The following is a 12,766-nucleotide window of genomic DNA, read 5'->3' on the forward strand; positions in this document are numbered from 1 at the left end:
AGTTATAAAATATTGGTAAACAAGATATGTGAACTCAAGCACAACTACCACAGAAGCTCCCTCGGCTGGCAAAAAGCAGGAGTTATAGCAGGCAAAAAAGAGCAAAGAAATATTACTGTTGTTGCCATGAAGTGATGCTGAACAACAGCAAGCCACCATAACCTTCCTACTTTGTGAAATCAAGTTTAGGAAGGGCCAACAGAGATTATGCAAGGCCAGAGTTTTACTTAAGACCCAGCCCAAACAAGAGAATACTTACAGTGCAGGGGGATTTAAGAAAATGCATGATGCTAGAAGATATAATGCAAATTTAGCTGACTTTCAGTAGGTCTCATTCTGCACAGCTCCCAAGCCTTCAACCTTTCATTCTAAAAAGGGCAACCAACCATACAAATATAAGGAGCAAAGAACTGCTTCTGAGCTGATTTTAAGGAAGGCAAACTGACAGTACTAGGTAAAATGCACAAACCAGAAAAAAACCCCAGCCAAATGAGACATGAACATATATTTTGGCTACGTAAGGGGTTGGCAGCATAACTACATGTGACAGGACGCTCCCAAATCTGCAGTCAGCCAGCCTGTCCTTTTCATAGTGGTTGTGGTGTTTCTTTTATAGCTGAACCTGTTACACATAACACACAACAAGGCGGCAAAGCCTATGTATGATACACTTCTTCCAGTTCTCCAACCTGCTAAAAGGTGCTGTGGTCACCCCAAACCTACTCAGCTGTATGCTGGGCAATGAGTGTCAAGGCTAAATGGAGTCCCTGGCAGTCAAACCACTGTGAGCTCCACAGTGCTTTGCAACCAGGACAAGAAACACGGCCAGGTTGTCAGGTTCTCATACAGGTGACAAACATACACCTTCCCCTGCTACCAAGGTTACGGAAATATTGAGATCCACCAATTCACATGTACATTTAGAATGCATCATGGGAAGGGGGCACAACTGGGGTTGTGGAAACCCTGCCCACTTGCCCCACTTGAGGGAACACATTTGTTTTCAAGGTATCTGTAACACAAACATCTGTACAGGAGGACGCGGCCATGGAAATGACTAGGAGTTTTTGTTCCAGATTCTCCAAGACAGGAAGGTTGTTCAGTGAACAAGACCAATCCAGAAATCCTGATGCCCAGAGTTACTTGTACTTACCTTCACACTAAAGGAAAAGGAAAGCAGCTCTCATTAAGGGGCTGGCTGAACTACGAGTTAGGAGGATCATCCACTCCAGGAAAACAGCTTTTTCCTCTAAGGGCATGATTCACTTACAAGTTCTTCTGTTTTATCATCTGCTCTTGTTGCTTGATGCTGTTTTAGGAAGCCCTAGCCTTGCTCTAGAGCACACTGGTCATAAATACCTACAATGGTGGACACTGTTTAGTTGCTGCATTGACCCCCCTTTTCCTCAGACATCCAGGTGAATGACATTTCTACAAACCAGCCCTCCACCACTACATCTGCCAAGGCTGCCAGAGGAGCACTGAGTATGAACCTGCAAGCAGAAGCAGCAGGGCACAGAAGGGCTGCAGGTAGAAGTATGCAGAGACTGTTCAGCTTTTGCTGATACAGCCAGAAATGCTTGTAGAGCATAGCATCCAGTCACAGCACCTGTGAATTCTAGAAGAGCTGTATTAATGTCATTTGTCATCAGCTGTTTCCTGGACACATCTGACTTTAAGGCAAACCCTTAACAACTCATCTCTATCTCCTTTAACCCATTTTATGATACAGTACAATTAAAGACCCCACAAGATCAATCACCAGAGCTGTGACCATATTCACCAAAGCATCTGTGCAGTCTTCCCTGAACTGAAGGCCAAGGTGTGACAGTATGAGCCATGGACTACACAGAGAGATCCACCCCCATTCTAAAAACATACACACCCTGGCATGACACAAGGCCCCTCCCAAAGACTGACAATGGTACAAATATAAGGTTCAATTCTACACTTAATTCTCTCCACTAATGCTTTCACCACTGGGTAACACAGTGGCCATGTAACTCAAGCTCTTGATCTTTAGGGCAGAGAGAGTTGGACATGACATAAAAAATCCTGAGCAGCCAACAGTGGATTCAGCTGACCCAACAGCACCTGTTTTAGCATGAAACTTATGTTTCAACACCTCTAGATACAAAAACTTGAAACCTTAATCCACAGTCAAGTAGAAACACAAATGCTACAGACCAAAGCAATACACAGTTATGTCAACTCTGATGTTTCAGACCTGTTTGAAAAAATGGCTTAGAAAGCTGATTCATACATACAAACAATCCATTGTGCCCAGAAGTTTCCTAGCATTCTTTTATTAAAAACCAAAGAGCCAAAGATCGCCCTGATGCTCTTCATTGTTATAAAGCAGACTCTGAAGTATTAAGTGAATTATGTATGAGTGAAGAACTCCAACTGATGCAGAGTTTAAAACTAGGTTTACAGTTTCCTATTTTATTGGCATGGATGTATTTCTAAACTTAAAAACCTTTCTGGCAAGTTATCTCAATTTCTTATGACAAAATTTCTCACAACACACAAATATTTACAACATATACATATTTTTTCATTCTTTTACAACTGGTTCTTAAAAGACAAACAATTCTTAGGTTACCACAGAACAAAAGCTGTGACTTAGTTGTTTTTAATTTGATAAAACTATCATAAGTTAAAGTGAATAGATTTTTCTTTAAATTCCTTGTAGCATTTTACAAGTGCAACAGAAAAATATGAAGAACCAATTTAGGATAGCTGCAGTTCATTGGATAAATGTTGCCCGTCGTAATCACATTATTTCACAGCAAATTCTTGAAAAAATAAGCACCAATCATTCTTGCAAAGAACAATTTTATCTAAAAGTATTGAAAAGTGTTAAATACAAGGTGTTTAATTTACGTAACAAGCAATAAATACACCATATCCAAACTTTATTCTGCATACTGCTACCCTTGTACATATAATGTACTAAAAAGTCAGCAAATTGTCAACACCTTTTCATATTTTTTTCTCTTTTTTTAAAGAAATAAATTTGACTTCCAACCAACGGTTTGCTACTATAACAAAGGCCACAAACAGTACGTCTGGGACAGCATACAGTGTTAAAACTGACAAACTCCAAGGGGGAAAAACCATCTAGCAAATAAATTGGAAAGCTGTAGATCATTGCTGGTGATGTTAACATATACTAGAAAACCTTAATATGCTGCTACTATGATTTTGTAAATTGTTTAGTCAAATATGGTAAGAGCAAACTAACGCTCCTACTGATCAAAAATAACTCTGTAGCCACACTGTATTCTCATTGTCCTGCATGGAAAGATCTGATGCAATTTCGTAACTTTGCTTGAGCCTTTATTTTACAACAGAGCATTACCTCTAACTTGGAATTGCACATAAGAAGGCTATTAAAAAGTACAATAAAAATCTGCACAAATCAGACTTAAGAAGAGTCAGTATGCTGTACACTTTCTACAATATTACGCTGATAAGTGAATAAAGAAGTGCTGCCACTAAGTTTTTCAGAAAGTTCTTTAGTTGAGGAATAATCAAATGGAATTTTTGTTGGGTTTTCTATTATTTTTTTTTAATTATTTTTTTTTTTTTAGAAACAACATACAGGTCAGTTTAAGACCTATAAGCTTATGCATTGAGCCTTAAAGACTGATCTTCTCTCCTCCTGGAAGAAATATCAATATCTATTGAATCCTTGCCAACAATAAGCCTTAATCTCTTCGCTGGAGGAAGAGGAATAAAGTCATCAAATTCATCATCATAGTCATCTTCCTCTTCATCATCCTCTTCTGATGAAGATTCATCTGCTGTTTCCTCTTCATAGTGACCATAATCATCTACTTCCATTCTTGACTCCAAAAGGGAGAGAGTTTCACTACAACACACACCATTTTCATGAAGGTCCTCCGGATATGCACCTCTGTTTTCGTCCTCTCGTTTTAGCTGTATTTTTAGTTTTGTTGAACTATTGCCTGATCCTGAGTTAAACCCATTATTTAGCTTTGCTACATATAAATTATTATCTTTTTCATGGTCTTTACTTAATTTTATGCTTATTTTTGAAGAATTCATTCCATCGCTCTCTTGATCATTTGCCTTGCTACTGCTATCATGGCGCCTACGAAGAGTCAGTTTAGGGATCCCAGAGCTATTTTCAAGGATAAGTTGTGCATCATACCTCGTGATTCGTCTTTTCTTTTTACTTTTTGCAGTTCTAAAGCTGTCTTTTGCTTTAAAATTGTCAGTTGTTACAGAGCAGCCACCAGATCCAGGGACACAGTCTTTAAAGCCAACAGGTGTGTCCACCACATTATTCCTCTCTTCAAGTTCTGAATGAGAACTAATCAGATCTGGTACTTCATCCTTCACAGGCGTGTTGTGCATAGTATCATTTTCCTCTGTCTTTGAAGATGGTTTCACAAGCTTTCCTTGTCGAGATTTCTTTTTTGATGTGCCTGCATCACTTTTCTGGCACCGACCCTCTCCTTTATGTGATGGTCCATGAGCCACATTGCTGTTGTTTAGTGCACGAGACTGCTGCTCTGCAATGTCCGATTGTGTTCCAGTCAAGTTACTCTGATAGCTATCCAATGTATTTGGTTCAAGCTTTGTGTCAGAGGTCTCCTTCAAACTCATCCTTGTTCTCATGGACCTCCTCGTGATGTATGTGCAGGGTGCAATACCACCATGCTCATAAGCACCTTTCACAGAATTCAGTTTATGTTCTCTTGCTGCATGCCTCGTTAAGCATCCGCTAGAGACTGCAACTTTGACTGGTCCCTCCAATTCTTTATCCTTTTTAATGGGCAAGTTTTTATACAAAACTACTTTAGGCTCTTTGAGAACTAAATTTCCCACTTCAAGCTTTCGAGAAGCATTCTTTTGCTCTGGCCTTTTGCACTGATTTCTCAACTTTATCTTTGAAAGTAAAGGCTTTGCAGGCTTTTTCAGTCTCTTTGGTACCCTGGAATTATTTATATGAGTTAGTTTAGATGAGGTAGAGTTTGATGATGCTGGAATTCTTGATATAGACTGTCTGGTTAATGTTCTATTTTTGCTGTTCTTTTTTACACCAATTGAAGATTTTCTGTTAGCTGAAAAAGAAAAAAGCAGTTTTGTTATGACACTACTATAACTTGAATTTCCCACTCCCAAATACTGCAGTTATTTCATTTATTTGAGGCACCTCCAACTAATCCATGAGACAAGATAGTATGTAGTAAGGAATGAGACTGCTTAATGTGCAACTCAGCACATGAAAGGAATTGCCAAACAGGCCACAAGTACATCAACATTTCTAGATACACTTCCCCCTACCTACCACCAGTATACTAAGCTGTGTTTTCACTTAATTTCTTCTTCTACCAAGTGAAAAAAAAAAATCTATTTGACATTATTCACAGCTTTTGCTGAGTATTATTCCAGTAAAACCTGATGGTTAGCATGATCTAGTATTATCTCCAGGGTTTTTTTAATGGAGAAAGAACAAAAAACCCCAAACACCTTTATCTAATGTAATGGTTTCAGCTTCAGGTGAAACTACTGCCTACTGTGGCATGCAAAGGAGTTTTGTCTGCTTAACAGAGGTGCAACTCTAAATACTGGTAATCAGAAATAATAAAAAGATTTGGGGACATTTTTTAAAGTTTTTTTTTTCATTGGTTGGTTGGGTTTTTATGGTTTTTTTGCATTTCATTTCTTTACTATCACAGCAGCAAACAGGAGACAGATGGAACCACAGTGTTTTACATAGCTCCAAATCTGTTTACCAGTTAAATCAAAGTTTAAATAATTTGTATTTTGCCCATACTGAGGTTGGTGGAGATGGGGAAGTGAGGAAAGCAAATAAATCATACTCCCTACTCCATGGAGAGAAGTCTTGCAGGAAGATTACAAAGAAAAATGCCTTCCAATTTCTTCTGAAATTACTAACTGTGCACTTTCACTGCACAAGAGGTGTCTGAACAATCAGTTCTGGATGTGGAAAGAGAAGAACTGCCCAATTTAAAAGACCTCTAAAGGAAACAACTATTTGTTTAATAATACCTACTAGGAGTATTTATTTAGAAATTCTTTTCCTAAGAATTCAAACTATGTAAGTTTTCTTTCCTAAACCCTACTATTGCCTGTGGTACTTTATTGTATTTTGAAATACAGAAATTATTGGCAGGATTTTAACTGCCATGTTTATAAATTTGCTTTTGATATTAAAAAAAGGAAAACAAAAGAATAACATACCACCTATTGTTCTTCAAACACTTGTGGAAACCCATGAATTTGCTGTTTAAATTACCTTCAGATTCCTGAATAAATTAAGTTTTAATGACCAGTATGTGAAAAGCATTTCAACACTTAGAGAGGAATTCCATCACTGTGAAAGTTTTCCATGTTTTTGTGACGCCTTTAAATGACTCTAAGCTCTTCTCCTTACTTACTTGCATTACCTTTTTCCTGAGTGGTATCTGCATCAGTGTTAGAACTGACGGACTGGCTATCTGAATTCTTGCTGCTGTCACCCAACTTTTTAAGTCTGTTCAATCGTTTGTCTGTTTCTCTCAGTCCATATTTACTGTTAATCACAGGAGTAGGTGCTGGCAATCCCACTCTTGATTTAAAAGCACCAGTTCCACGTCTACAAATAAAAAGAGGACACAAGGTATTAAGAAATCTTAATGTAAACTTAGAGCTTTGTTTCATATGCAGTAGTTTGGATCCCAGGTGTATCTGGATCAACAATACCAATAGCCACAGAACTTGTTACTATTTTGTGGGCTGTTTTGTCCTCTACCTGTCATCCTGGGTGCCTAAATGTCTCAGCTGGCCAGCAAGAACAGCAGGATCACTAGGAAGAGTACATAGACATATGTAGAGAGATGCAAATCTTCCTGGTGATGACTTGTCGAGGCTTGGAACAAATTGTACTGCACCAAATCTACCACTGCTCCAAACATACCCACAGATCCTTAGATCCCAGCATTTTAACATTGCAAATTAACACTCTTTACAGCTTAGTTAAAATTGACACACTTAATTATTAATTTTTTGTGGTATACAAAGTGACTGTTGCCTCATCAGTCTTGAAACAAGCACAAAATGAGTCCTCACTAACTCCTCCCAAAATAAAGTATTATCTATTTGACTGCCTCTACTACCGCTTTGTAATTGAAAAGTAGATTCCCAAAGCTAAAATGACTCAAACATTAGATTTAAAAAGTAACACTTTCATGTACTTAAAATGCAAAACCAACAAGTTAATGAAAACGTTCAGACACAGAAAACTAGTTTGTCCTTAAAAAGAAAGTATGCCCATATTACACTGAAATCAATGATCAAAAGAACTTGAGAAAAACCCCACACTGCTCCATGTCACAAGGCAAGAACAATTCTAGTATCTAGTTATTCAACACTTTACAGTCTCCAGGATGGAAGTACATTTTTTACTAGCAGCTCTCAAGATAGTCTGAGATTGCATCCTTCACTTGGAATGATCTGACATCACATGAGCTTGGAGGTCCATGCTAGAGTGTTTTCCCTTTAATTTCAAGATTTGTTAGTGACCAAAGTAGCCAATAAAAATGAAAGTAGGATTATTAAACTATTTATATGCAGGTGCACTAAGCTATTCCTCAATATGAGCAGTATTTTGTCCTTTATAGGGTCTTCCCTCCTACAGTTAGATCAAACAGAACAGTGAGTTCTGTGCAGCTCCTCTTGCAACTGAGTGAAGCTCTCTCAGATGATGCTGAGCCTCCCTGCTCACAGTGAGAAGTTTCAACATGGCAAAAATCAACTATGGAATTCTTTCAGCTCATGTGAAGAAACCAGGTTGGGGCAGCACATGCGAAAAACTAATATTGAATGAGGGACAGAGAGAAACAAATACAGTCCAAACCAGTAGATAATTACGAATACACAAACCCCCAAGCTCTAACAACACTGGGTGAAAAACTACTTTGCCCATTCCCAGCAAAAGAGAACTTCATCTCCACAAATAAAACATTAATGGAATTTGCTTTATCAAATGCAAAGAAGAGCAAAAGTTGGGGGTCAGTTCACAATGGTCTTGTAGAAGCTGCAACTGCTTTTCCTTCCAATTCTACTTTATTCGGTACAAATATTTTTAAGAATCTACACCCCTGTTTTGTTGTGTCTCATTTTGGGCTAATCTCCAGAATGGAGGATCAACAGATTAAGAGAACACAGAGTTCTCAGGAATCATCACCATTCTGTAACAACACAGAAAAATCATTATAGCAAACAGGTAGGAAGCAATAATTTTGTGTCCAAAAATCTGATTACTCATAATAAAGGACTTTCAGTTTCACAAAATAGATCATGAATATGCCCAATTCCATTTGAAAGCCATTTACATCAATGCATACCTTTCACAGGTGTAACATTCGCAGTATTCATTATTTTCTCCAAAAAACCCATCTCCGTAGTAACAAGAGATTTCTTCTCCAGGTTCAATATCTCTTAGAGCTTTCACACATGCTGTATCTCTGCCTGTTGATACGAACTGGAGAAGCAGATGACAGGAAGGGAAAAAAAAGGTTAATCATTAAGGCAGCACAGTATCTGAGTAAGAAATAAAAGTAACATAATTGGGGAAGAAAAGTTGGAAGGACAAAGAAATAAAAAGTGGGGTACTTTATTTATTTATAATTTCTTGCTTACCTTACAGTTAGGTCTGCAATCTGAAAAAGGTCCAAAAGATAAAGTCAATTAACTGTGGATAAGACCTGAAACATGAATAGTTGTAGATATCTAAAATAAGGATTCACTTTGACTTCAAAGACTGCAGAATCTCAACTAAATACTGGGAATTAAGTTAGTAATGCACAAAGCCATACATCAAAAGACTCCTGCTTTGGTATAGCTGCATTTCTGAGCTCTTGCCTATGCTATTACAAATGTCCAGTTTCCCTCCTCTTTAGGGTAAGCAGTTTCATCTTCAATCCTACCTGCTCTTCCTTTGGTACACAAATACAACACAATCAGCTAAACTTCTGCAAAAGGTCAAAGAGCCATAAGAAGTTCACCTAATGAAGGTGTTACTGTTGACTGAGTTCATAAGGAATTCAAGGTAACCCAAAATATGCTCCACTAATTTAGCTGCTAGTTCCAAAGTCTCTTTCAAGGAAAACAGCATCGCTTCCTAGAGCCATCTCTGAGTTTCAAAGATGATTAGCTCTGGCTGGGAAAACCCCAATATGATTTTGTCCTACATTAATATACTATTCCAGATTCAGACATTTTTCTCCAAGTTCTTGTGCTGTTTGGCTCACATTCAACACTTCTGAATTTCTCATGCTCTTCAACATGCTTCGTATACTTACTACTCACCATGATTGATAAATGCAGCAGGACCAAGCCATAGTTGTGCACAGTTTTTTCGTGTGGAATACATGACACTGAAATCATTTTCCCCATGTCTCAGCAGCATGTTTTCTTCCATTTCTGATAGTTCAGCAATACAGCCCACAAGTAATTCTATTTTATCATTTCGTTTCCTTTAATGGAAAAAGATTAACAGAAATAAGACTACATGTGCCAAAATTACAAAATAATTTCACAGAAAGAAAAGTTGTTATAGAATCAATTACATCAAATCTGACATCAGAAACAATTACAACCATTGTTTCTACAATTTCCTGAGGCTTCTTGTAAGAGTTGATTACTTCAGTTTCTGAAATTGTTAAAACCAAAAGCAAGATCTTTTCATTTGTGTACACTCCCTCCCCATCACCACTTGAGAAATTTTGACTTCCTCCAGCTGCTCTTGCTTGTGTTTCCTAAACTTCATCCTGTGACCAGGAAAACCCAGCAAAATGAAAATGCTTACAGCTCCACAGCTTTTTAAATAAGGCCCAGAAGTGACTCCAACAAAGGCTGGAATTCAAGCAAGATGTTTTCCTCACTCATGACTAGTTCTTCAGCATGAAGCTGGTCCTTGAATGAGGAGGGTGAATGACACTTAAAAAAATCAACAAAACCATGAAGCCTTTGTGTGCAGACAGCCAATATGCCATCATGACTAGAGCAGTGCAGAGGCACTGAATGCTCAGCCTAGTAGGAGCACAGAGTTTCATTTTCTTGTGGGCGTTGTTTCCACTGCTCTTCAGAGTGGCCATTCCACATTACTCTGACAGAGATGACCATGGAGATACTAAAGGTATAGGAAGGACACGAACTAAAAGCGAAGCCGTTTAAGAGCAAATTTCTCCTTTGACAGAGAGTGCTGAGAACTCTAATCTCTAGTTTGGAGTCCTGATACGTTTCCAGGTATCAGCAGGGTTAAGATGTAGCCCACCTGTCTTGCTCACTTCTCAGGCTGCTTTCAAAACAACCACATGCAAAGCTTCTACCCCAAAGAATCAGCCAAGGGGTGAATTCAAACAACAGCAACAACAACAAAAACAACCCCAAACAAATAAACCAACCCAAAAAACCCCAAAACCCAATCAGTATTTTTTGGGTTGTATCAGGATTGTGGAACTCTCAGCTCTGGTCATGAAGAGCTGGAAACTGTCCTCAGTGTATTTAAAGCTTCCTCTACAACAGGTGGAGATTGTGTTGCCACTAGCAGGATGTCTGGCCACTCAATCCCAATGTGAACAAACATAACCTCCACGTGTTATGGAATTGTATGTACCTCATACAATTGGTGTCTACATTTGAAGTGATTTTAAAATCTGAATTAAGGTAAAATCTGCTGGTGCTGTCACACACATGCTTATAATGAAACTCAGATGTGCCAGAATGAGATGGGGCACACTGGGGTTCCAGCCTTGTGCTTCCAGGAGAGATTCATCTTGCACAATCAAAATACACAAACAACACCCGTTTAAAAAAGGCAAAAACCTCATTTTCCCCAGTTATTTGCTGTATAAAAAATCTGCCATAATGTCATGTTTCTTGTGGAAGTCTAACAGCTCCTGAGTAGAGAAAAACTGACTGAAAACAAGATTAAAAAAAAAAAAGTATAATGAAGACTATATGCATAAATCCAAACATACATAGGACTACCTTCCAGAGGCATGGATCCTGTATTATGTACTTAGCAAAAACAGAGAGAAAATTAAATTTTCAAGTAACAATACAAATAGCCATTTCACTGGTTGCAGTTTTAATTCTAAACCACACTTTTTAATATAATTTTATAGATTCTTTCAAATGATTGACAGAAACAGAACACAACAGTAAACTGTATTTCTTACCATTCTTTTGTTGCAACAATTTTGGCTCCATTTTGCTCAGAAGAATACCGATTACAAGGCAGTATCTCAAACCCACTGTCAGTTGCAAACATTCGTAAATAAATAAATACCTGCAATGAAAAAACGCAGTACTTGTCTGTTACAGACAAAATGGAAGCAGTGAGGAACTTCTTATATAAATAATGAAAGTGAACAGTACAAAACCACACACAACATGGATACTGAAGCAGGATGCTATCTGCTGAAATGAGTTTCTATGCATTTAAGATATCCATATTATGTTGATCTTATTTCTTCACAGTGACTTGTAGGAATCCTCACACAGGTATCTTTAATTTTCTTAAACTCTTTGGATAATCAAAGATACCTGGAGTGATACAAAATTGGTCCAACTAATGAAATCACTGTAACAAAGCAGAACTTCTTCTGCTAACTCTTTCTTGCATTACTAGATTTGGTAATTTTAAAGTAGGCCACATTCTTTTTGGTTGTAGCCGGAAACAATAGATTAAATCCTGAAGAAGCATCTTTTTTTTTTAAGTAAACAGTATTATGATTTTTTTGGCTTTGAACTTTGAGAATCAAAAACTGTTATGCTACATACAAAATGGATTTGGGGCCTGGGAATTGGAGGAGGAACAATCCTTATAGGTATAGCCCCTATACCCTTATGGGTATAGCCCCTATACCCATAACAACTGGGGCATTTTGAGGTAACAAGGCTACTCCCTTTACCCTTATCTTCCTTTGTCACCCAATTTGAATTACAACAGTTGTTAGTAAAAAAAAACCTAAAACAAACACAAACCCCCCCAAACAAACCACAATACAAACAAATTATGAAGGGGAAAAAACCCCTTCCTTTCTACACTCTATTAATAAAAGGTAATGCAGGTTAACAAGAAAAAAAAAAGGAAGGGTGTGTCTAGTTAGGCTTTAAAAAACAAAGGAAGTTTCTCTTAAAAAAACAGTAAAACAACATATAACAGAGCAGTCAATTGCTTTATTACTGCTACATTCTTAATAAATTTTTACTTTTTCTTTGCCTTTCACCCATCTGAAAAAGCACATTAATTACAAATACACCTACATGTTCCTTGAACAACCTTTCCTGCATTTTGTTCTTGTTAAGAAAATAGTGCCGGGCCCAGTCACCTGACGTCAAGGACTTGAAGGCTTTTTCTAAGTGCTCATCTTTCTTAAAACGTTCAATCACCTCTTTGAGTTCTTCTTGCCTTCCTTTAATAGGTCGAAATCTGAAATAAAAAATAAAGCTATTCCAGTCCACCATCAGTCATTCTCAATTCTTCCTCAGTTACAGCACACAGTTCTTTATGCTACCCATAGAAATGTTTAACTTCCTGCATAAAACACTGACCAACTTTTGCCAAATCCAAAGCCTTTTTATACTGATAAATTCACTACATGGGTTTATGTGGATTGCAGACTTAACATGTGCATTCATATAAAACACAAGAAGTATCTACAAATACTAACACATAGCAGATGCTGTATCTGTGGAAGATTAAGGTTCCAAAAGTTAG

At 37.7% G+C, this 12,766-nt stretch overlaps 1 protein-coding gene and 1 long non-coding RNA gene across 10 annotated transcripts in view; one reads left to right on the forward strand and one right to left on the reverse strand.

Moving 5' to 3' along the window:
- The window catches only part of LOC116183749 (uncharacterized), a 53,339-nt gene that overhangs the window by 27,540 nt on the left and 13,033 nt on the right, over positions 1–12,766 (forward strand). Inside the window, exon 2 of the long non-coding RNA XR_014955992.1 lies at positions 1–12,766. This exon is cut by the window's left edge and continues 22,170 nt beyond it; it is cut by the window's right edge and continues 13,033 nt beyond it. This is a non-coding gene — a long non-coding RNA (uncharacterized LOC116183749).
- Positions 2,291–12,766, reverse strand: part of KMT5B (lysine methyltransferase 5B) — a 27,632-nt gene continuing 17,156 nt past the window's right edge. For 8 of the 9 annotated variants that reach the window (XM_021555183.4, XM_085581643.1, XM_085581644.1 and 5 more), the window contains 7 exons: positions 12,313–12,478; positions 11,223–11,332; positions 9,349–9,515; positions 8,680–8,699; positions 8,385–8,521; positions 6,438–6,634; positions 2,291–5,096 (listed from right to left, as the gene is read on the reverse strand). In XM_021555183.4, coding sequence (XP_021410858.2) covers positions 3,631–5,096; positions 6,438–6,634; positions 8,385–8,521; positions 8,680–8,699; positions 9,349–9,515; positions 11,223–11,332; positions 12,313–12,478 — 2,263 coding nt within the window. In that variant the 3' untranslated portion in view covers positions 2,291–3,630. The remainder of the gene's footprint in view (positions 5,097–6,437; positions 6,635–8,384; positions 8,522–8,679; positions 8,700–9,348; positions 9,516–11,222; positions 11,333–12,312; positions 12,479–12,766) is intronic. The other variant, XM_021555185.4, reaches the window with a different exon arrangement.

Source organism: Lonchura striata, chromosome 5, assembly GCF_050655825.1.
Source record: "Lonchura striata isolate lonStrDom1 chromosome 5, ASM5065582v1, whole genome shotgun sequence".
Lineage (NCBI taxonomy): Eukaryota > Metazoa > Chordata > Aves > Passeriformes > Estrildidae > Lonchura > Lonchura striata.